At 41.5% G+C, this 24,822-nt stretch overlaps 1 protein-coding gene across 5 annotated transcripts; it reads right to left on the bottom strand.

Annotated features, from left to right (window-relative positions):
- Positions 1 to 326: 326 nt before the first annotated feature.
- On the bottom strand, positions 327 to 24,591 carry Cnr1 (cannabinoid receptor 1). 5 transcript variants are annotated; one of them, XM_013121070.3, is made up of 3 exons: positions 22,918 to 23,386; positions 22,517 to 22,593; positions 327 to 5,632 (listed from the first exon to the last, which is right to left on the bottom strand). In XM_013121070.3, the coding sequence occupies exon 3, from the start codon at positions 5,568 to 5,570 to the stop codon at positions 4,149 to 4,151; it is 1,422 nt and encodes a 473-aa protein (XP_012976524.1). In that variant the 5' UTR covers positions 5,571 to 5,632; positions 22,517 to 22,593; positions 22,918 to 23,386; the 3' UTR covers positions 327 to 4,148. The 5 variants fall into 5 exon arrangements, with proteins under 5 accessions (XP_012976524.1, XP_012976522.1, XP_040596347.1 ...); XM_013121068.3 differs by having other exon boundaries at positions 22,517 to 22,632; XM_040740413.1 differs by lacking the exons at positions 22,517 to 22,593; positions 22,918 to 23,386 and adding an exon at positions 24,401 to 24,591.
- Positions 24,592 to 24,822: the final 231 nt, after the last annotated feature.

Below are 24,822 nucleotides of genomic sequence, written 5' to 3' on the forward strand. Positions count from 1 at the left end.
ATGCTCTAGTATATATGTTAAATTTTAACTTGTATGTTGTAATTGTTTGCTTTAGTAAATTATAAAATATCTAGAAACCTTAATTAAACAATGTTTTAAGAAGGTACAGCGGTTATCTCTGCCTTACTGTGCAATGGAAAATTTTTTGCTTTATCTTTCCTGTGTTAAAAAATGAATACTGTAACCAATATAGCCCCATTTTCAAATGTCAAACCCATGGCTTTGGGGGGAAACAAGTTAGTTTTTCAACAAATCCTCTTATAAAATATGAACCACCAATGCTTTACCATTACAGTTGGTACAAGCCAGAATTCAAAGGCCTTTTATGTTTTTCATGATAATCTAGAATTTTTATTTGATTCCAGGTAATTTTGGACAATAGACATGATGAACTGTTTTCTCTTGAATAAATAACAAATTACATCAATGAAATAAAATATACTGTAGGCTTAATACGTTGTAATATTACAGAAGTGCTACTTTGCTATAGTAATTTAATGACTGAAGCTACATTGAAGAACAATCTTACCAGCACTTGTATACAAAATATTATACAGATTACTGACAAAGACATCACAGCAATCTCAATGATGCTACCAGTTTAACAAACGTCTAACAGTACAATATTTTTAAAGAGAAAAAGGATATTCCATTTACAGATACAATAGGGAGATATGTTTTCCACTTGAAACACTGGAAGTGAGAATTAAGATAATCTGGTACCTCAGTTCATATTATTACAAGAAAAGATTTACTCACTAGGGAACTCTGATCCTGAGGACCCTTAGAGTTCAGTAAGTTTACACAAAGGATGCTTTTTTAAGATACCACAGCAATCGAAAGAAACTCTGTCTGAAAAAATCACTGATCTGTAAACCACTGCTTCAACATCTGACTCGTTTGTAAAACCTATGTACATACATTCAGTCCAAATCAATAGATAGAATGCTTTGTGTATATTACAATAGGTATGTTAACATTTTATCAGAAGGCCTGTACAAAGCAACTGTAAATGGCCATTTAGGAGATTTTAAAATATCATACAAATATACAGTTGAGAGTACGAGAAATCTAATTTTGTGCATGATGCTAGTGATCTTGGATGTGAAATGGCAGAAATTAATGAACTGAACAGTAACCAGAGACCTACCTCTCATCTGGTGGTTGGGCCTATTTCCTGCAGAGTGGGTTTAGACAGCAAAAATTCCTTGGCATTTAATACCAGCTAGCCCTGACAGTCAGTATCAGGGAGCCTGGGAATTATCTGTCACAGGCACATGTCTAAGTTGCCCAGATCCGCACTTCCTTTACATATGTTTAGTACACAGTGAAAGACTAGGGGCCCTTGGAGATAGCTTTCCTTGTTTAAATGATACCGCTAGTTCAGGACTCAGTCTTTATGCTGCAGGACTTGAGCAGTTGGGGAATCAGCTTTTGAAGATGAGAGTAATAGCAGAAGAATGCGTGTTTGGAACAAATGTCGGGGGGAAAGCAGATAACCCTGATGCCAGAGCATATAAGTGATTAAATTGAAATTAATGAATCTAATTAAGAGGCTGGCTAATGAATGATACTAATGAATGTAATTCTAATGACTATATTCACTGGGGAGAATGTTTTGGTCACTAGGGTTAGGAAATGATATAGGAAATGCCAAAGTGGATCCAACTAATCTTAAGTATTTTTTAAATGAAGGTAGTTTAATACACACATGATGATATTTCACAGATGTTTCTTAGAGTATCAATAAGCACCAAGTTTAGTGCTATCAGCCCCATTGTCCCTTAGCTTATTATATGAATTAGGTCTTGAAAGTTCATTACAATATAAAATCTATCACTAAAATGGCATTTACACAAATACAGTTTTAAAAGTGAATCTCGGGATTTTTTATATACCTATACTCAGAACTTCCTACCAGGTCTTTTTATCTGTGAGAAGAGGTGGTACTGCCTGGTAGTTAGAGACATGAATCTTGATATTCAGGTTGATGTAGGACAAGTCTGGCGATTCCCAGCCCCTGGTGATACTCTGTTAATACCCTTCCTTATGGAGTTACTACTCCTGTGTCCTGAGTCCTCATCTGTACACAGACAACGAAAGCAAGAGGCTCAGAAGGCAAATACATCCCAGCTTGGTCCTCAGGCCACATCCATCTTACCACGGATTGCAAAAAGGGGCACTGCCCCTTGAGTCTGGGAACCCCAAACACTAGAAATCACAGGTGGATGCTAGCTCTCTGCTTCATGCTATGCAGTCTTCAGGACTGGTAAGAATATGCACAAGGAGGAGAGACTCTAAGTAGAACTTAACAGGAGCAAGTCGCTTTTTAAAAGCAATACCTCTCTGTACTGGAAAAGGGCCCAATTCTGAGCACCATGGCAGTGGAGCCAATCAGAAGCTAGCAACCATCATCTTTAAACCTTGGCACATCTAAATACCAGCAAGTGGAGGCACTGCCTATTCATTAGCCCAAACTTACCTAAACACAGGCAGCCATGGGGCTGTTACCAGCTTTCACTACCCTTTTGTCATACCCACTGACCTGCTCACCCTTTGTATTCAAATGGCTGGACCTGGGGACTAGCATGCTGTGTGCAGCGCTATTTAACCTGGGGTCTGACTGCCTACATGCACCATTGAAACTCATTTCTGTTAGGGGGTCTTGAAGGTCTTAGAACATCTCCCTCTTAGTGGTTTTCATTTCCATGAAGTTGATCACTACTACGTGCTCATCATCTGCCACTCTCCCATGTCCCTGGGAGAATCCTTTAAGCTTTTACACCTCTTACTGATAACTCCTTGCTGAATGCTGTCCTAATGGAACACCTAAAGGTCATTAGAATACTGAATCACTTAGGTGGGAAGATTTTTCTGAAAGGTTTTAGTCAGAATTTTTACAGACAAGGTTTCATGAAGAGCTTGATCTTAGAAACTGAATTCATGTTCAAGACTGAGGCAAGTGGAACAGTTCACACTTGGTCAGTTTTCTTGTGTTATGACATTGCTGTAACAGTTACAGCTACAAGATAGAACACACACACACACACACACACATTTACAGTCATACTCACGTGGTACAATTTCACTGAATCAGACAATACTTCTTCTCAATTGAAAAGAAGAAGATTGTGTTTTGGCCATCCAGGCCTGAAATCTACTTAATCTGGAACATAACAATGCAATACACTTCAAGTAAACAGCAACAGCACAGTGATAACAGTGTACATTAAGATTGACACATGCTGTCTGAAGAGGTCCAGTGGTAGCTAACAACTGAAGAAAGTCAGCAATGTCAGCCTTAAAAAGTCAGTATGCTTTCTCTTTTCCAGTTTGATTATAATCCATTACCCAACTGAATTGCTGTGGTCCAGAAGATAATAAATGTCCTCATATGGAAATTCAGGCCTAACACAGTTTTAGTGTCCACGAATTCTGCTTAGTACTTTGGATAGTCTTCAAAATCTTCTTGTTGTTTTAACAGAAAAATAAACCTTTTATGGTTATTTCAATGTTAACTTCAGATATGGATACTGGAAGAAATACTAAGGTTTCTAAAACTGTATCACAGACAATAATACCATCTAAACAGGAATCACCCTGGTACATACCTACTCCCATATGCCATTGATCTTATGAAAGTCTACCTTCTGGTTTTGCTAAACTAGACAAAACCACACAATAAACACTGAAACAGAACTCACAGGACATAAAACATTTTACAAAGTATCTCTACTTTAGCACTATACCTATTGTAAAAATGTACTTTTTTATACTATAGACAAGACACATACCACATTGTCTTGAAAATTGTGGTTACAAAGGCATTACTCATTTCCTGGTGTTTCCCTATGGTTACTTAGACTTCAGATTTTGTAGCCAAAGGTTTCCCTTCTATTTGAGAGACTTTGAAGGGCCTGTGAGTAACTGAAGCAACAGGCTTTCTTCACTGTAAACCCCTGGAAAAAGTGGAGTTTAAGTACCTAAACTATTGAGATGTCAGCAATCTGATAAATAAGCACAAGTGACAGGCACTGTTTGCTAAACATGGTAACTTAAAAATATATAATCCCAAGGACAACAGACTTCTAAATTTTAAGCTTTAAAAAAAGAACTTCTTTTTCTGTGTAGCCACAAAAGCATTAGGCTCACAGAGCCTCGGCAGACGTGTCTGTGGACACAGACATGGTCACCTTGGCGATCTTAACCGTGCTCTTGATGCAGCTTTCCGCGGCCCTGTGCATGCTGGCTGTGTTGTTGGCATGCTTGTGCAGGCAGTCTGAGTCCCCCATGCTGTTATCTAGAGGCTGTGCAGTTCCTTCGCATGAAGGGAACATGCTGCGGAAAGCATGTCTCAGGTCCTTGCTCCTCAGAGCGTAGATGATGGGGTTCACGGTGGAGTTCAGCAGGCAGAGCATACTACAGAAGGCAAACACCGTCTTGATAAGCTTATTCATCTTTCCAAAGACATCATATACCATGATTGCAAGCAGAGGGCCCCAGCAGATGATCAACACCACCAGGATCAGGACCAGGGTTTTGGCCAGCCTAATGTCCATGCGAGCTTGGTCGGGCCGGGTCACCTGCACCTTGCCATCTTCTGATGTGTGGATGATGATGCTCTTCTGGGTTCCACGTTGAATCATGCGGACTGCATGGCTGTGAGCCTTCCAGAGAATGTACATGTACGCATACACAATGAACAGCAACAGCACGCTGGTGACTCCAATCCAGAACATCAGGTAGGTTTCATCAATGAGTGGGAAAATGTCCGAGCAAACAGATTGCAGCTTCTTGCAGTTCCAGCCAAGGAGAGGCAGCACAGCAATTACTATTGCAATAGTCCACATCAGGCAAAAGGCTACTACGGCCTTGGGTCTGGTGACGATCCTCTTATAGGCCAGAGGCCGGTGAATGGATATGTACCTGTCAATGGCTGTGAGGAACAGGCTGCCCACAGAAGCTGTGAAAGAGGCTGTGACCCCACCCAGTTTGAACAGAAACACATTGGGGCTGTCTTTACGATGGAACACATGGAAGTCAACAAAGCTGTAGACAAAAATGACGCTCCCCAGGAGGTCGGCCACTGCCAGACTGCCAATGAAGTGGTAGGAAGGCCTGCATCGGAGACTGCGGGAATGCAGGATGACACACAGCACCAGAAGGTTCTCCAGAACCGTGAAGGTGCCCAGCGTGAGGGACAGCACGGCAATGGCCAGCTGCTGACTGGGGTTCAGAATCATGAAGCACTCCATGTCCATAAAGTTCTCCCCACACTGGATGTTCTCCTCATTCTCCTTGTATGACGAGAGGGACTTGTTGTAGAATTCTGTGATGTTTGTTGTGTCTACCACTGGCACCAACTGGGAGTTGTCTCCTGCAGTCATCTTCTCTTGGAAGGGACTACCCCTGAAGGAAGTCAGAGGGAACTTCTGAGGGAAGTATCCTAATTTGGATGCCATGTCTCCTTTGATGTCTTCGTACTGAATATCATTGGAGCCCACATAAAGGAGGTCTGTGGTGATGGTGCGGAAGGTGGTATCTGCAAGGCCATCCAGGATCGACTTCATAACCTCAGTCTTCGATTAGGCCAGACTCACAGCGATGGAGAAAGAGATGCCAGGAGGGAACCCTAACAAGAGGGAAAACAGAAAAGCTGAGTGGTAAGAAAGCCAGGAGGGTAAGAAACAGAAGCACTGGCACCATACATCAGTGTCACCTCTCAACACAGAGGTTCAGTCAACACAAAGAGTCAACTCAGAGAAGAGCTCCCCACCCTGCAAAACAAACACCAGGGGATGGAGTCACACATCAGACACATAATTCTCATTTCTTAAAGTCTTTGAACAAAAGTCAGTGAGTCCTGCATGGACCTGTGCAGTCAAGTAAGTGCACCAAGCTGAATGAAATAAACCTCACTGCACACGTCATGAGAAGTGTTGGCCACTAGTCTTCTACTATCAAGTATACAGAAATCTGTGATGATGTGGCTGGGGACAGCAAGCTCACAGAACAAAAATCCCTGCCCTGTGATACACCTTAAACAGACAAGACAGCCCAAGAACATAAAAGCATAGAATCGAGGGTTGAGCTGTCCAGTTTAACTGTGAAGGAAGACATTTCTGACAACCAGAGACAGCTCCTGACCACCGTGGGAAGATACTCTCCACCAGACATATTTTCTCACCCAGAGGAAGGGAGATCGGGATGAAGACATGGCTGATAGAAACTTAGAAAAATGTCCATGCTGATCAGGCAACATCACACGTATTTGTGCAGAAGCTTATGGGATCCCACGGTGGACATGAGGAAGGTGGTGATAATGGAGGCACCCTCGGTGTGCTGACATGAAGGGCAGGAGATAGCCCGGGTGGCGTCCAGTGATTCCCAAGGAGACTGTGTTAGAAACAAGGATGACTAATACGATGCACCCTTCAACTCTAGGTTAAGCAATTTGGTGTTATTTACAACATAAATAGCAAGAGAACTAATCTCCCACGCTTTACAAATGTTTAAAAGATGGCTACTTATCTCTTTAGTTTATAAAAATTGTTGCAAATACAGGGTGATACATATGGCGATTAACCATTAATTTCAGTACTTCACTTATCAAATGTCACTTGTTGTTTCTGTGTATAACGTACAAGAAAGATACTATTTTTTGAAACAAAATTTAAAATTCTAAGTCTTTCTGCTAAAATACAGAGAGCCGATCTGTCAGGGAGGTTAGCTTACGAATATACAATCTACTCAATATGTGATAGAGCAGCATGGCATGCCACCCACTGCACCAGACACTTAACAGATCAAGCCCCCAGGGACTCTGACATCTACCCGGGGAGATGGTCAGCCACCTCCACACCTACAGGCAAGGGAGCCACCCTGCAGGTGACATATGAAGATTATATGGCTCTCATTTCAACCTCGCTGCCCTAAGATCAAACACAGATGGGACCCAAGACCCCCTTCCAGGCTCATGCAGCCCGGCTGAGCTCCTGTCACTCTGACCCTCTCAGTCTGCTCTCCCTGAGTACATCCCACCTCCTTCCGCCATCCATCGGCATGCTTCCTGGGTGAGTTCAGCACAAAGCCTTCTGTGTTCCAACCCTCATCCTTCCAGCCATGCCTCTCCTCAGCCTGGTCTCCCCATTTGGGCTATACCATGTAGAATTTACTCACACAAACATACTTGCTTCATGCTTTGATTCTCACTGCCCCTAATTCTCTTCTATCCGAATATTCCTCTCTCTCTGCCTGCTTGAGACCCCTTACTTCACCAATTTGTTGTTCCTATTTCCCTTAGCTCACTGTTTCCCATGCTCAAATGAAACCCCATCTTTGGTGCTCTCTGAAGAATGAAACGGTCCTATTACAACATTTACCTGGTCTGCGTCTTGCTCCCAAGCTCCAGTGAAAGCTCAATGAGGACCACACTGGGGACCTTATGTTTGTATTTAATCATAGCTCAATGCGTAGCACACAGAGAGCAGCTTAAAACTGAGGCGGAGTTCTAAGCACAAAGCCTCAGCAATGCTTAATGCAGTTGTTAATCAGCTAAGTCACATTAACTCTGGATGGTGGCCCCGGAGCAAAGTGCAGTTGCTGAAAGTATAGGCAGGGGAGATGCAGAAATAAGACCCAACGCCCAGCATCCATGCATGGTGCCTGATGCTTCTCAATTCTTTTACTAAAAGAATGTCTCTCCTCAATTCTCAGCCTCAGCTTGGTTGCAAGTAGCTCTCAGGTATCCTCAAGTTCCCTTTTTGAATCTGTCTGTCATATCCTTTCTGACATAATTATTTCTTCACTAAAATGCCTTGTGTCTCCTATCTTATGAATCAGCTTGTACTTGGCAAACTTGTTTGTTGAACAAGTCAGTTTACATATGACATATTACATGGGGACATTGTGGAATTTCCCCATGTCTGTGCTTTGTCCCCAACCCTGGGAGGTGACTCACTGGTCTTGAAATACACTAACATATTGGCACACCTTCCTCCTGCCCCTCTCTCTGTGTAAATGCTCTCGTGCAAGTCTTCTGTAGCTAGAAGGATCTCCCTAGACTTCTGTGCCAGCAGGCTTAACAAGCTCCACTACTTGATTCTTCTGTCATCAACCTCATGACATCATTTAAGCACAGGTTTACACATCTACTGCCATAACCAGAATGCAGTTTCCAAACAGAACAGTGCATTTTCTAACTGCCTTTAGTTATGGGCAGCAGAGAACTGAACTCTCTGGGAAATACTCACCTGAGCTTAGTAAGGTGCCAGTGGACTTTCATTATCTGGCATATTTAAAATGTGATTCACTATTTATTTCCTTTACTCAAAATTAAAGAAAAGAAAGGTAGCGCAGTAGCTAATCCTGAGCTTCCTAAGGTCCCACCCTTCAGGCGTCTTCGCTCAGGAAGCTAGTTCTTCTCGCTTCCCAGGTGGAGGCTAACTTTGAAAGTTTTCAAACTATATGTGTGTTCCGTATTTAGATTTACAAGGTTCAAATTCACACAGTACAGAAAGATATACTGTGATACCCCTCTCGCCTGTGTCTTAGAAATGCATCTCTCAGAGGTAGAGAGGTTCTTCTTACTCTTTCTAGAGGCAGTTCATACCCATTCAAGTGTGTGTACGCACATGTGTCTGTGCACGTATGTATGCATGTGTGCATTTGTGTGTGTGTGTGTGTTTACCACCTCTCTACCTTTTAAAGAAAATGTTTGCATGTACTGTATAGCTTTCCATTTAGATGTGCCGATCAAAAGGGCCTGGTAGATGAATGTGACCAGCCCACTATTGACGGGAGGCTTGGGGGCTTTCCTGTCTTTTGTTACTGCAGATAATGCTGCAATGAGTTAATCCCAACAGCTCCATGTTTCACATTGTTTATGTCATTGTGAGTGCTCTTTCTAGCCATCGGAACTCTTAGCTTGAACTTGCCGTGACACCACCTCCTTCTTGGCCTCTATAATCAAGTGTACCTCTTAAGTGTCACTAACCTCCACCACCACCACCACCACCAACACACTTTTAAGCACACAGAAAGCTTATTATAGGCAGGAGGCTCTTTGAGCTTTTTACATGTATCATTTTATTTCTACAATGGCTTATGAGGTAATTTTTGCATGAAATGCACAGAGGATGTAAATAATATACCATTAGCACATCTAGTAGATGGTAGAGCTGGAGCTGTGCCTGGGTGTGGACCTCACTTCAAGGGCTCAAAGTAACCAGAGGCTGCACACTGGTTATTGTGGGTCCAGAGTCTCTGCTTTTAACCATCTCTCTCTGAGCTAAGACAGGGTCCGATTTCCCCTCAGTTTCCCTACTGATTCCAATCAGCACAGCTCTAGTGGATGGAGAGAAAACAACTATAGGGATTGGCAGACCAGGGTGGATGTCAGGACACATCCACTCAAGCAGTGGTTCTAAGCCTTAGTGTTTCATCTACAAACTAGGGATAACAATGATAATAATGATGCCTAAATCACAGAACTGTTCGGGAAAATTAACTCAAAATAAATCCTCCTTAGGCCTGGCACCAAAATAAGTCTTCAATAAAAATTACTGTCCACACTACTCTGTACTATTGATAGTTCATCACCATATACTACATACTAACTGCATTTCAAGAATATATAATATATACTAATTACTACATTACATAGTAATTATATTTCAAGAAAATGCATTATCTTAATTCACTTACAGGCTGCTTATTCAGTTGTATCCTTTTATCAGAACATAAGCATGAGGCAGAGAGAAGACACATGCATGCTGAGGGGGAGTCTGGCAGCATGTCTACTGCATTTAGGCCCTTGAGGAACTTCACCTACATTCTATCAGTACACTAACACAGTGGCTTCCAGGCACTTATTTCTTATCTGACTTTCCAGACAAGAAGGAGGCCAGTAGACAATTTAGAAAATTATCCATAACACAAATGGGAACCCATGTTCCAAGGACTCCAGAATTTCCATTCTGGATTAAAGTTATTTTGCAACTTGTATTCAAATTTTATCTGCTCTTTAAAACATAACTAATGATAATTCCTAATAAATCACTAAATCCTATTCCAGCCTCTCCAGGTAAGTCTGCCTCCTAACCTGGTACCAAGGACTGAAAGCCAGCACTGGAGAGAATCAGTTTTCAGGGATGGACAAGGAATCAGAACTCAAAACTGTCCTGAGACTTACTGTACTTATGAACACCATATGTGACCACAATGTCTATGACAATGCAAACACCTTCATTTTGACAACAGTGTGTCAAATATAAGCCATGATTGCAAGCTGTCATGTCTGACTAATATAAATCAGAGAAGCGTTTAAAATGAATGGACTTTGTGCATTTTAGAATATCAGAACACCACTGTGTACAGCTTATTACAGATGCTAATGAGAAGCACTGCGGGGTTGTTTTCTTTTGGCTTTTTTTTGCATCTTTGGAAGTCTTTCCTTTATTTCTACATTTGGATTATTGCAGTAATTTCCACCTTATTATTCTTGCATGGAGAGTTCTCTTTGAGAGTTCATTAGTAATATAGCTTAGGCTTTGGGGGGGTGAAGCTGCCATTAATTTTGTTTTTGTTTGCTAATGGGAAAATCATAATTGGAAATTCTAACAGGATGTGTAGATGTGCGTATTAAAGAAGTGATTGGGGTTTATTACAGTTATAGTGAAAGAATGATTGAATGACAGCTAAAGTTTCCTAACAGCTTAATATAGAAACCATGCCTTTATAGTAACAATAATAAGTGCGTTTAAATGTGTCGAATTTATCATCGTAGGAAAATCTTCAATTCTTAGGTTAGTACCATCTGTTCTTGTCCCTTCTCTCTGTGCAGACACCTGCACATCTTTTCCCTCCTCCCCCAGAAAAAAATGCACGTGATCAACAAGCTGGCTGTGGTAGTGGCAAAAGAATTTTATGAGTACAGTAATGGCATAGAGTCTTCTAAACATATTTATGCAGGGTCCATATCCTTATTCCTACAACCACCAAGCATACACTGAAGCTGGCTTTGGGGCTTATGTTTGTAAGCCTGGCAGTCAGGTGGATGAAACAGGTTGGGTCTCGAATCCAACCTAGGCTACCTCAGCAGAGCCCTGTCACCAGGAAACAACAACAGAAGCCAGCTAGCCATGCTTCTGCTTAGATGAAGTATGGGATAATCCTGAAAGCAAGACCTTGCGCTGCCGATTGCATCTGTGTTGCTTAACACCAGTTCCCCGGAGGGCTGTTTAGGTTTTCTTGTTTGTTTGTTCATTTCTTTGCTTGCTTTTTTTCTTATTTTAAGTTATGAATATTTTGCCTTCATGTACATCAATTGCATGATGGGTATCCATGGAAGTTAGAAGAGTACTTTAGATCCATTAGATCTGGAGTTAGAAGCAGTAGTGAGCCACCACATGGGTGCTGGGAATTGAACTCAGGTCCTCTTGCAAGAGCAGCAATTGCTCTTAACCACTGAACTACCTCTCCAGACCCTGTTTATTTGTTTTGTTTGTTTGTTTGGGTTTTTTTCGAGATGGGGTTTCTCTGTATTGTTTTGGGGGCTGTCCTGGAACTCTCTCTGTAGAGCAGGCTGGCCTCAAAATCATAGCGATCTACCTGTCTCTGCCTTCCAAGTGCTGGGATTAAAGGTGTGTGCCACCAACGCCTGGCCCTGTTTGTTTTAAAAGTGGTATTTCAAAAATTTAGGTACCTATTGCTCCTGTATCTTGTTTAAAATTCTTGTAATTCAGACCTGAGAAGCATCTCTGGGATAAAAGATAATAGGCTGGTACTTGCTCATTGCAGGATGTATGTACATGAATATAGAAATCACCAGAATGGCTGGTATGGACATCATTATAGGTTGTACTGGCATACTACTGGCATTCCCTGATACTAATATAAATGCTTAAATGGGACAGTGACAAGCTCATAATGTCTGAACTGACAGGGTCCAGACCAAGTTAAAGTGCAGGGTCCTTGCTCAGTCCTGCTATTTCCCTATATCTTTGTTCTGCTATTCTGCTTGGATGGTGTCATGAACGTGTCTTACGGAGAGTTCACAAAAACAGAGGTCCCAGTGGAAAGATTTGTTATTTTCCCACTCATTTCCAGGAATAAGTCCGGTTTTTATTGATTTGTTCAAGAGAAGTACCTTGATAATCCATTTCTCTGAAGTTAGCAGGGAAAAGTTTTAGTTGACTGTTATAACTGTATTACATCTAAGTCACAGATGGCCTCAGTAGCCAGAGAAGCAGCGTATAACCCAGTGAATGATGTTTTGCTGCCAGCTGAGCAGACCATGGGTCTTTCCTAACACTACTTACTACCCACTGTTTGGTCATCCTTTCCATCATCTTCTACAGCTAAGTAAATAAAGAACTGACTTAATTATGTGGATAATTCAGGCAAAAATAGATAATATCTCTTCCTGGTATTAATGTCAGTTCCTCTTCATATATATATGGTTGACTGGTCCTCAAAGCTTCAGTTCATCATATATTTTGTAAAAGAAAAAAGGAACTTATTAAACACACCATTTTCCCTGGTCTGTTTTTTGCTAACAAAAGTATTAGTGTTTTCCTTTAAAAGTATATTAATTAGTATGAACTATAGATATTAAGATATAAGACTATATTTTCTTGCAAATCTAATGCAAGATATGCTCATTATCTAACACCTAAAGGCTAGTTAAAATTTAATTGCGGGGCTCAAGAATATGATGCCTTGAAATTACATGGGATTAAGCACTGTGAGGTGCCAATGATACAAGACAAGTCTTCCACAAAGGTGAACTAGTAATATACTGAAATGACTTGTTGGCTTGGACAATAATATCCATTTACCATTTAATTCTACTCTGTGGCATAGATGTTTGCTCCTACTAAGTGCTTTGACCTTTTCTGTGAAAGAGATATATTTTTCACAGTCTGGAAAGACTGTGATTATGGAAGCAGCCTTCTCCTAAAAAAGAATATATAGTTTCAATTCAATAAAAATTTCATAAAGTTGTATTTATCTTGTACATAAGGTTTTCTCATTAAAAGCAGAAAGCAATATATTATTTTAGACCATAAAATATGTAGAACCCAGTTAATAAGCTCTTATCTTTACAGGTCATTATCAAGGTCTGCACAGCAATGGTTTAAAATACTACGCTATATGATGTCAACTGTGTAGCATAGCTTTCACTTTTTCTTCCTTTCATCTACAGATGAAGGGGTGTTTTCACTTTGAATCCATGAGCATATAAATTAAGTCTAAAGAAAAGCCAAATATGTTCTTTGGCTTCAAATCTTAGATTTGGATGAATAAATGCATATTAAAGAAAATCTGAATTTCCCTGTATTCTTGCCTCAGAATCATCTGAATGACACGTTATTTTTCTTTAGTATTATTGTGGCACAAATAAATTACAGCCTCCGTTCTACATTAGGACAATTGAGGTTCAGAAAGGCAAAAGCTTTGCCTAGCTAAAGCCCCCAACAGCAAGTGTTTGGGGGAAGGTGATGTGGAACTTCCATCCATATCTGCATAATTCAGACTCCCTGCTTCTCATTCTGTGGTCCAGGAAATGCCTATGTCACCCTTTCATTTTTTAGAGAAAGAGAAGAGTTGGTTTGGGCAAGAGATATCATAAGCAGTACATGATAACATGATCTGAAGGGGACAGACGATCCAATGACAGCAGAAAGGCTGCCCCAACCACCTGCAACACATCCTTGTCCCATGATCTTCAGGGACAAGCATAACAAACAGCTACACGTTACAATTCCTGCTTCTGAATCAGCACCTTGGTTGAAATGACTGTCAGCAAATAAACAGAATCTAAGTTATCTTTTTCACTATTGTTTTTAATTAGATATGATGTGTATGTGTGTGTCTTGTTTGTGCTTCTTTAGTCAATTTGCAAGGGTTGTTTATGGCAATGACACATTTCTACACCACCACTGAGCTATGAAGAGGCCACCTTTAAGTCTGGCGCCTTCCTCACACCTTCTCACTTTAGAATAACTCAGGATGGCTGTTAGTAAACAAGAGCTGGAAGCAGCCACTCCCTACATGGAGAAATGCAATGGGGTTTTCTTAAACAGAGTAAATCCCTAAGGCCTCTTCCCAAGTTCTGAGCTGAAACAACATAGACAAATTATGCAAACTTTATGCTCCTTCAAAATGAACGATTGTTAGACTCTTAGCATGTGTCAGTATCAGCCGTGTGACTTCAGAATGTGGCTGATGGATGCTCATTAGCACATTTCTTTGGGCATGTGCTCTGTGCCTACCACAGACATTATACTCAAAGTTATGGACATTTTCTGCAACTTACTAGTCTGCAATGTTTCACACTTGTGTAGTTGCTATGGGCTGAGCAAATAAACCAAAGGACACAATACTCTAACCCAGGAGACCCATCAAATAAAGCCTATGAACATGCCTACCCCTTCCCACAGTTAAATACTGGGATATGAGGTATATGGTGTATGGGCTGTGCCTTGCGAGTTTCTCCCAGAAGAAACTGTGGGCCATCTTGTAGCAGTCTCTTCCTGTCTATCTTAGTACCTGGTAAGTGGCAGACTACTGAATGGGTGCCATTATGCATTGGCAACAGTGCAAATAAAATTCCACAGAATGACTGTCAAGGGTAAATAGTTGCCCTCAGCATTAAGCCAGTTGATCATTAGGAGATTAAAGCTTAGTCTTGGTCCCATACAAATGTCCATCTGAAAAGGGGTAAAATGTTAAAATGACATAAAATATACCAATAGTATTCAGACTTAAGATGTAGAGTGGAATGCAGAAGTCATGGGCAATGATTGGGTGCCTATTTTTTTTTTTTTACTAATTCTTGTCCTCTCTGAGTTAAGATGAAATATAAAAATTAACCATGTCACTGAGATCTCTATAATATACAGACTTGAATGGAGCCTAATACATGCTTCCAATACACCTTTAAAGACATATAAAAGTGTTCTTATAATAGACATTTTCCTTTCCCAAGTGGATGCTAAAGCACTGGTCTTTCTCAAATGGTCTGTCAAGAGAAGTTATGTGAAAACTCGGCCACTAGATAGAGTGGTTTTTAAAAACCCTTAGGAATCAAAATGTTTATCTGTTCACTGGACACAGCTCTTGCTTTGGTTGAGCAACTTCTTCTGCTACACTATTTCATGAATGTACTGCTGAATTAATTAAAATATAAAGAAGAAAATATGTCACGGAGGTTAAAATTTGTTATTGCTACTGTCTACAAAACTAAATCCTTAATTGCTTTTCTGAGGTAAGACATTGAAAAAATTCAATATATTAAAAATGAATTGTGACTATTTAGAATTTTGACTCAAGAAAGTAATGAAGAATTAATGAAGATGCTGAAGAGATAGCTCAGTGGTTAAGATCACTGATTACTATTCCAGAGGACCTGAGTTTAATTCCCAGTACCCATATGGCAGATCACAACTATCTGTAACTCCAGTTGCAGGGGATGTGACCCCCCCAAAAAAAGAATTAGTAAAGAAAAGTTCTGCTGAAAACAAATACATTTATGCTGAGCAATACTGAAAGTAAAATGGGAGGTCTCAGGAGCTCAACATCAATTCTAATAACAAACTCATTTCTATTTTATGAAATATTTAGCTTTCTAGCTTGCAAACATGAAATCATCAACACAGATCATAACTAATGCTCAGATGAAAATGAATGGAGATTCTTTTATTATTGGGACTAATATGGAGTATTTCACAAAAGAAACAAATATTAGCTTACATAATCATATTCATTGAGAACAAGGATAATTCCTAAATGATTCAATTCCCTTCCTATTATTCTCTCACTGGAATAATTTGAAATGAATTGCATTGTTTTTTAAGTCCGGGATTTCCTTTAAACGTTATTTTTAAAACTACAAATTTAAGTGTTAGGTACTTTAGTTTAAATGTTCAGAAAAATTCAGTGTGTGCCAGCAACATTAAATATAAGCCAAAGGATGCTGTCAAGATGCAAATAATTACCTTCACATGAATGTGGAAGTACTAGGCTTTGGTGGCAATGCAAAACACACTGTGTTCTTGTGAATTAGAAGTATGTAAATAGGATGAAGGTGCAGAATCTTCGTGGCATTGTGCACGTTCAAGGTCAAACAATTACAAGATTCTGAACTGAGCTGGAGCTCAAAGTGCCCGGGAAGAATGATACGAACATGAAGAACTGGATTGGTGAGACAGGTGCAAATGAGCAGAAAGCTCGTCCAACCGCACCTTAAGAGACAGTCTGAGAAGCTGCCTAGTGGTCTCTATGGGCAACACACTTAGCACACAGATCAGTGGGTATTCTTCCAGTCAGCAGCAGCAGCAGCATCCTCTGGGAACTAAGGACCAACCCAAATCCCCAGTTTGGATCTACGGAATCTGAAATGGTAGAGTTGGGCACATCTGGACTGTTAACAAGAGTTCCAGGAAATATTTCTGGAATTTAAGAACCACTGGTTAAGTTAAAAAAACTCGTGAAAAGGACTAAATAGAACATTGAAAGAGAGAGTTATCCTTTAAGAAGACTAGACTTTAAGTAAGAAGACAGAATATTTACAAGTACAAGTTTTGAGATCATGAAACCGGTGAGAGAACTTGCTCAAGGTAAAATGGCTTCCTGCAGTAGAGCATGAAGGAAGGCCAGGGCACTCCTGTCCAACTGGTACATGGAAACAGCAGCCTAGCCTGCAAATGAGAGTAGGTTTGGGGATCCCCTCAAGGCTTTGACTACAATTCAGGGCTCCTCTAGTCTTTTTTATGGAAACTTCCTGTTCTATATTTTATTCAGTAAAGTGACTTCAAGATGTAGTACACACTGACCCAATAGATGATCATAAATTAAGAAATTCTATCATCTTCCCCGAATTCTGCTTACAAACCTTATGGTCAGCTTTATATAGGACCACTACATATTTCTTTAAGCAACACTGAGAAGAAACCATTCACTGCTGAGCATAAAAGAATTTTTTAAAAGTCAAAGAAATTAACACCTCAGCTTATTTTCTTCAGTTGGAAACATTTGTTTCTGTTCTTTGCTCCCAAACCATAAAGTAATGTATCACAAGAAATGAACATGGAGACTTTGCCAAGGCAGAGACTCTCAGTAGACTTACTGCTTGCATCTGAGAGCGATACAATCTACAGTTGGTATCTTTTTTAAGTACCTAGGAACTATAAACATGTAGAAATATATCCAAAAATATTCAAATGTATAACTCTGAGCAACCATTTCCCAATTATTACAATGAAAATGAATCCCAGGCTACTTGATCATCATTCACTCTTAGCTTTATGAGAAGTTAAATGCTACTTCTAAATGTAGTTGAATATTTCCAAAGCCCAACTCCTTCAGAAGTAGGAGTACAGGATTCTTTGAAATCTTTTTTGCATTTCAGTGATGTGTTAAACTCCCCAGCTTTCCTGTGTACCTCTTAATGTGCACTTGCTCATCACTTGTGCAGAGAATAAAGAAAACACAGAAATTCCAGCTAGCGACCCACTGAAATGAGTGGAAATTTTAATCAGCAAAACACTCTCACAGCATTCAATTGAGTGCCTATTACAAGAATAGGTAAATATCATTTTAAAGGAATGTAAAGCAAATATGAATAGAAATGACATACTACCTCAATTTTTAGGATATTGATTCACTTGTTATAGAAATCGGTATTTTAAAAGTACCAAATACAAGGCAAGGATGTATTTAAGACAAATTTTTAATTTTTTTCTTTTTTAAGCAGACAAGGATTTGTCAGCAGTTTTAATGCAGCACTCCTTAGAGCAGTCTTAATGTAGCACTCCTTGTAGCTCAACTATCAAGACTCACAGTAACTACAGATTTCTTGTTTAAAAGTATGACTCAAAATAATGGATGAAAAAATGGTAAGGAGTAGAAAGGGACCTTCCCATTGAAGGACAAACTTTGAAAAACTAGATATCTTAATTACGTTGTATTTTAATTACATTTAAATATACATAGACAGTTTCTGAGAGCATTTGCCAGTATATTAAACACTGCAACAGATTGCCTGGCGCAGCTCTCAGAGATGCCTCTGCTTTTCTTTAAAAAGCAAGAGCATGGAATTTGTTAGTAGGAAAAAATAGATATTACATTATCAGATATAGGAAATTGTACTGCACCTTCTCTCTCAAAGTTAAAAAATGTTGATTAAATGCTACTCATAGTTGACAAAAGTTGTAAAGAATTAGTCAAAAATATTAGTTCTACTCAGCTTTCATAACTACAAACAACTAAGAATGCAAACAAGAGTTGGAACATAACATTAAGTAATACTATTAAGGGAAAAGTTTCATTTGAGTTAGAAAAGGGAGATTAAGATCATTCTGTCATCCCCTCCAAAAATTGCAAAATCCATTTTATGAACTCACACAAAAGTACAAAATGCAATGTAAGTAGCCCAACGAGACAAAAATAAACACTTGTCTGAAAATTAAGAGTTCTCATCTAATGAGTTCCTATACATTTATTCAAAAGTGAATGACAAGACAAAGAAAACAAGACTTCAAAGTATTCTTAAAGTGCAGGTGTTAAAATCTCTCCAGCTGAGAGCAGAACAGAATTCATGTCTCTGCTAGGACTAATGTCAGGCTCATTTGCTCATGTTTGGGGAACAAACAGTTATTTCAAAAAGAAAACAACATGCACAGGCACACACACACACAGTCAACTACTATTGTCCTCAAGAATGTCATGCTCACTCTTATGAAAGCAACCTGTCCAAATGAAACTTTCCAATCAAAGTCTGTCCCAACATTGTTCAATATTTATCTATATAGAGACACACTCAAATGTAGTGAAAGCATTGGTCACGGTGAGATCAAGCACATTTTCTATACTTGCACCTTGCTTTCCTAGAGAAAATTCTGTAGTGGAATGTACTTCATTCTGCCATGATACCCTGTTCGGGGAAGAAGCATAACCCAAGAAAGCTTTTAGTAGATACTTTCTGCTCCAAATTACAGGTAATCACACTGATTCATTTAAGGAAAGGCTTTGACCTATTATTACCCATCTCTCAGAAATACACCTATTATCCATGTAGTAAGCCTAAGGAAAACATTCATATAATATTAAGCAATTGAATAACGGTAAGAGGTGATGGACGCTCTAAAATTAACCCTCTTCTGCTCTTACATATTTCTTATGATTTTAACATCCTTGTAATCACATGATAACGTTTGAAGCAATATGAAGCAAATGGGGATATTTTAACATGAATTTTGTGATATTTTGCCAATTGGTATATCAAAAAATATTCATTATCAAAACTGGCAAAAGGCTGTCTTAAGCCACTGGTGTTTATGATGAATGTAATCAAATGTGTTGATGCTCATCCTGGTGTATTTACAGGATTCTTAGACACAAGACTGCAGCAGACCTCCACCTATCCTAGAAAACAAAACAGACTTGTTTTGATTCAAGGTGAATACTTCCTTTTGCCTGGAGTCTTCTGGGTCCATCTGTATAGCTGCTTAGAACTTGGACATTTTCCCAAAATTGCAGTATTCATTTAAAACCAGAATGCTATTCTCAAATATCTAAAAAGGCAACATATCTAAATTTTTACTTTATCTATAATAGACATGGAAAAGTTTTTCATGCACATGTATAAAAGTGTGTCTACACATTCATTTTTTAATTATGCAGTATAGAAGTTGAGAACATTGATATTCTGGATGACATTTATCTCTTCTTTTAGTCCAGGAAATATTTTAGAATTTGAAATGAACATTATAAGATGAATTTAATCTAATCTAAGAACGTACAGCTAAATGAATTAAATAGTTATTAAAGAATTAGCAATTCAGTGGCAAAGTGTTGACGTCTCAACCCACACAAAAGAGAATCTGTACAGTTATAACATGAAGTTAGCAGTTTTTTTAATAAAAATAAGATTGGGAAAGAACTGGAGATTTGGGAAGAGGGTACAAAGTAGGAAGTTCAAATACATATATGATGTTTTTATTCTCTCTTGTTCTTCTCATTATCTACCAGCCAGTAAGAGAAAAGTAAGCAGAACTTCGTGTCTCTGCAAATGCAGGTATACAGTCTGTGACTTGGTCCTGGAAACTTTTCAAAAAGATGTTCAGTCCAGGTTTACAGTAAAAAACAAAACAAAACAAAAAACCAGAATTATAACTAATTTAAACCCGAAGGCTGATTTCACTCTATGAACTCAGTTAGAAATGATGACTACCAAAACTGGATATACAGGGCTTAGCCTGGGAAGACACAACATCCTTTAACATGCTGGGGCCCCAAGCTCTGAACTGTGTTCTTTATGCAACCAAACTAACATAATTGCCAGCAAGAGTAACGGGCAACATCCTAAAGGGGAGACTCCAGCTCACTAACCAAATTCAAAATGCTATCACCAAATTGCACTTTACCAATTATGTGTCATTGGGTATGTATAAATTCAATTTGCTACTTATCCTCCTTGCAAATTCCTGACTAGCTGGTTATAGGAAATTACTTATTAGGCCAACTGTTTTCTGGGAAGAAGCATTTGGTAAGTGTGATGAACTCTAAACTGTTAGTATAAGCTCTATGTCATAATGCTTGCTTCTAATACAGAAATTCAACTCTAATTTCCAAGACCAATACACAAGACAACCAAGGAACCTGTCTAAATATCCTGGTAGTTAATGCTAATTCTGAGACAAAGCAAAGGAGAATGTCATAGATTGTTTTGAAGAGTTTCACAGGCTTTGCCTTCGTAATTAATAAGCTGACACAGCATACTAAACACTTATCAACACAATCAATGGGGCTGCTTCCTTCTTGGGAAAATAGCTAAAACGATTCATGGAGTTTTCCTTCAGAATTGTCTGTAATACACCAATATGTCACAAATATCGTGAATCTTCGGGAGAATTTCATCCCCAGCAGTTTCATCTGGGTAACATTTAGCAATTTCACTATTTTAACATTTTGAAATGCCAAAAAGAACACACTGATCCTGCAGCTAGGCTTATTAGAGAGGAGCAGTCTCACAGGCAAGACAGAAAGGAACACAGTCCTCTGGGAGATGGGTAACAGAAAAAAAGCAGCGAACACTAGAGAGTGAACAAAGCTGAGTCCTGCTCCACTGTGGGGTCTGATTTTCACCAGAATTTAAAACTTTACACACACAATTAAGTAACATCACCTATGGCTTAATTAAGGTTCTAGTAACAGCATCCCTTTCCAAACACAGTCACTGATGTCATTCATATTTGGGAGCAGAAATATCAGGTTTGTGTGGTTAACAAGGAACAGGCAAGCATAGTAATTTGGAAAGGTCAGAAGTGAGCGTTCTCACCATGTGGCATTACTGCACCCTCATGTAGGATCAGGAACACAATGAGATCTCCCCCCGTTAGACACTTGATACATACATACCTCAGCCACGGTGTTCCTTGCTTGGAATGGGAGACGTCTTTTGAAGCAATAAAAGAGACTGTTCACAGTAAGTTCTCCTAATAACCTAAAATGATTAGTTTTTAAAAACCACATCAGCCTCAAGCCCGTTTCCCAGCTATAGAAGCTGCTAGTGTGCCTACAAACAAGTGCCTGCAGTATGTGCTGCTTAACATTCTGGAAGGGCATGGATTCTGTTCCTGGGTGGATGTAACCAGAAAATTATTTCTCTCAGTTAAGAAACTATCCATGGCCTTTCGTTTTGATAAAATTGCTAGTAGCTGAGTTGGAGAAGGAGGGGGATGGGAGGGGGGAGATAGAGAAAAATCAATCTGTAGATTTATCTCCCTTTCAAATCCTCAAAGGCTGGGACTGAAAAGCAACACTTTAAATCAGACAGTCCTGTGGGAACCTCGAAGGCTGGCTGCTCCTACTTTGTCAGTTTTCTGTCGGGAGTGACCCCACAGATAATCAGTGCCCACTGAGTTTCCTCTGAGCATGCGCATTTCCCCATTGTTCAAAGGAATTAACTTGGTAATGAAAATGAGAAGTTATGGGACCCAGAGAGATATCTTTCAACACCTTTAAAAACCAGTAAAACTGCTCTAATTTCTCAGTGGATTAAATGCCCAAGGAAGCTTAATATGCCAAGAAATAAACAAAGGCAAGAACAGCTAATAGCTCCTATTTGGAAGAAAATTAAAAAGATGGGAAACAGAATGCTTCATAAATAGGTTACTATATTTTTCTCATCTCTCTAAAACCGTTGAGAGACAAACCATGTACTACCATTAGAAACATGCATGTTGCTTTATACTTTGAACTGACCAGTTTTTCATGTCTGTCACACACACATTTGCATTCAGGAGATGCTCCATTTACGACTTGTAAGCCTTACCAAGAAATGCCGTTTTTAAATAAAGCATCAACTTTGTTCACCCAACGCCAGCTCTTAGTTACATGATTCCTATAACATTCAATTACTATGCATACTGGTTTTTCCATAATAAGAAATGGCTACTGTAGCCATCGTTCTGTATCAGAGAAGTTTGTTATTTGACATAGGTTTCTTTACCTGGCATTAAATCTTTTGGTTGAGTCGCTTTCCAGATTTTGATGCAGAGACATGTATTCCTCTGGAAGACTTAGTTTCTGATACGGTTGAAAGACATCAAGCATCAAGTCAAGCGCCTGTTTTTCCAAACATGCACAATTACACATTTTCTACAAACAGACATCAAGTGTATACAGAGCTAGGTGCACATTCAGTAGATTATAAATGGTAGAAACCTCCAGAAGTAGCTCAGACTACAGTTAGCAAGCTGGGACTATACAGCTAAGTAAACACCACCAACGCACGATTTGCTCTCCTGGAACACGAACTCCGCGCTTAGGACACCTGGGGACCACTGGCCAGTACCGAGGGGGGCGGGAGGCGGAAAAGCTATTCCCAAACGCCACTGTGCCAGGTCTTACCCTTCGCATCCCCCGGTCCACGGGCCAGAAGCTCCCTCGGCACCTGTCGCCCAGCCAAGGGGCTGGCTTTCTGCTACAAGGAAATTTGCCCCCCGACTCTATGAGAGCTCTGCAGACAGTCCAGGCTCCCGCCTGAGCCAGGAGAAGGCTCTGGCGCCAGGGGAGCCCGAAGGAGGCGGAGGCGGAAAAGAAGTAGAGAAGGTAGAGGCAGAGAGCGAGCCGGGGAGGCGGCGCGGGGCGCGGCAGGGCGGGGTAGAGCGGGGCGTGCCTGCAGCGATCGGTCAGTAAGTCAGTCGGTCTGCGCGCCCGCGTCCCCGGCCTCAGCACCCGTGCGCCACAGCCCCCGGGACGATGGCCCCTGAACTCTGGCAGGCCTGGGTCGTTCCCTGGCTCTCCCTGGCGTCCCGTTGACCGCGCTGGCCGGCGTGGGGCCGCCCGCCTGGGCCAGCCCGAGCGCCTGTCGCCGCGCCCTGCTCACGGTCCCTGCCTCTCCCTCTGCTTGCGCGCTGTCTCTGGCTCGCTCTCGCTCCAGTCCCATTTATGAAGCGTGGTCCCATCACGTGTTAATGAGCCTTTGTCCTGCCCTGGCAGCGGCGGCAGCAGAGACTCCGCCAAGGGATCTGAGCGGGAGGGACCGGCACGCGGCGCCAGCGGCTCCAAACTTTGCTGCGCGGTCCCCGCAGCGGCGCTAGCCCGGGGTCTAGAGAGGGCCGGCCCTCGGCGCACTGCGCCCACTGTGTCATCCTCATTCTCCGCCACCGCCGCATCCCGGGGACCCTGCGGCCTGACCCTGCTCTGCTCCCAGGCGCCCTCCCACCCTGGCGGGGCCAAAAGGGGACTAGTGCCTCACTGCCCGCGACCTCGGGGCCGTTAATCACGCGCACTGCTCAGCGCCAGCACCTCGCCCGCACCGGGCGACCCGGACCGGGAACCAAGGCAGCAGACACGCAGTCCGGGTGCGGTCTCCACCCGACCCTCCCCTACGCGCCGCCCCAGCTCCCTCAGCTACCTGGCCGCCGCCACTAGTCCTCCGCCCTCGGGGCGCACGACGTCGCCCGGGCGCCTCCAGCGCTAGCCCGGGCGACCACTTGGGCGCGCCCAGCCTCCAGAGGTGGCCGTACACGCTCGGCACCGTGGGCGGCCGGCGCCCCCCTCCCCAGCTCTGGTGCTCCTCGCACCTCCTGTTCGCGGGGAGACGCCGCCACGGCGGGCGGGGGCTCTGCTGGGGCGGGTGCCTGGGGACCGGTGGTGCGCCCGGCCGCCGCCGCAGGAATTAGGGGACATGCTCGTTAATTGGTTCCACTATCCGCCGCCGTCTGCCTCCTGTGCGCACGGATCAAACCTTAATTGGTCTTTACATTTATCACGGCGAATTGCAACCCTATACACGAGCATCAGCCCGCAGCTTCAGCCGAGAGGGCCATTCTCCGCCAGGTCCCCGGGGCCCAGCCGATTGTGGCTGCGTCTGAATTGCGTTTTATACCTCTTTTTCTCCCGAGATTTGGGTCCACTCGACCCCTCAAGGTTTCCACCTGATGGAGCCATATCATGTCAGCTCCAGGGTCCCCGCTACGAGCACAACGTTTAGTTCCAGGCAGACGAGGTAGTTGCCTGGCATTCATCTTAAGAATCCTTGCTCAGATTCGAGGACATCTAACCCCAACAGCATTCTACAAGGCCTCCTATTTTTTTTAACCAGTTTTCCCTGACGTCCTACCCCAGCTCAGAGCCAAAAGCAATCATAATGTGTCTTGGTCTCTGTTTTGAATCTGGTGACAAAGATCCCAGAGGGCGAGCCTCGAGGATGAAGGAACATTGAAGCTGCAGAATCTAGGGAGGAGAGCCTGAAATCTTCCATCCTACAGGTTTAGTTGAAGAAAGACTTCCTGCAGAGCGCCAGCTGTC

This window comes from Mesocricetus auratus, unplaced genomic scaffold, assembly GCF_017639785.1.
Source record: "Mesocricetus auratus isolate SY011 unplaced genomic scaffold, BCM_Maur_2.0 Super-Scaffold_6730, whole genome shotgun sequence".
NCBI lineage: Eukaryota > Metazoa > Chordata > Mammalia > Rodentia > Cricetidae > Mesocricetus > Mesocricetus auratus.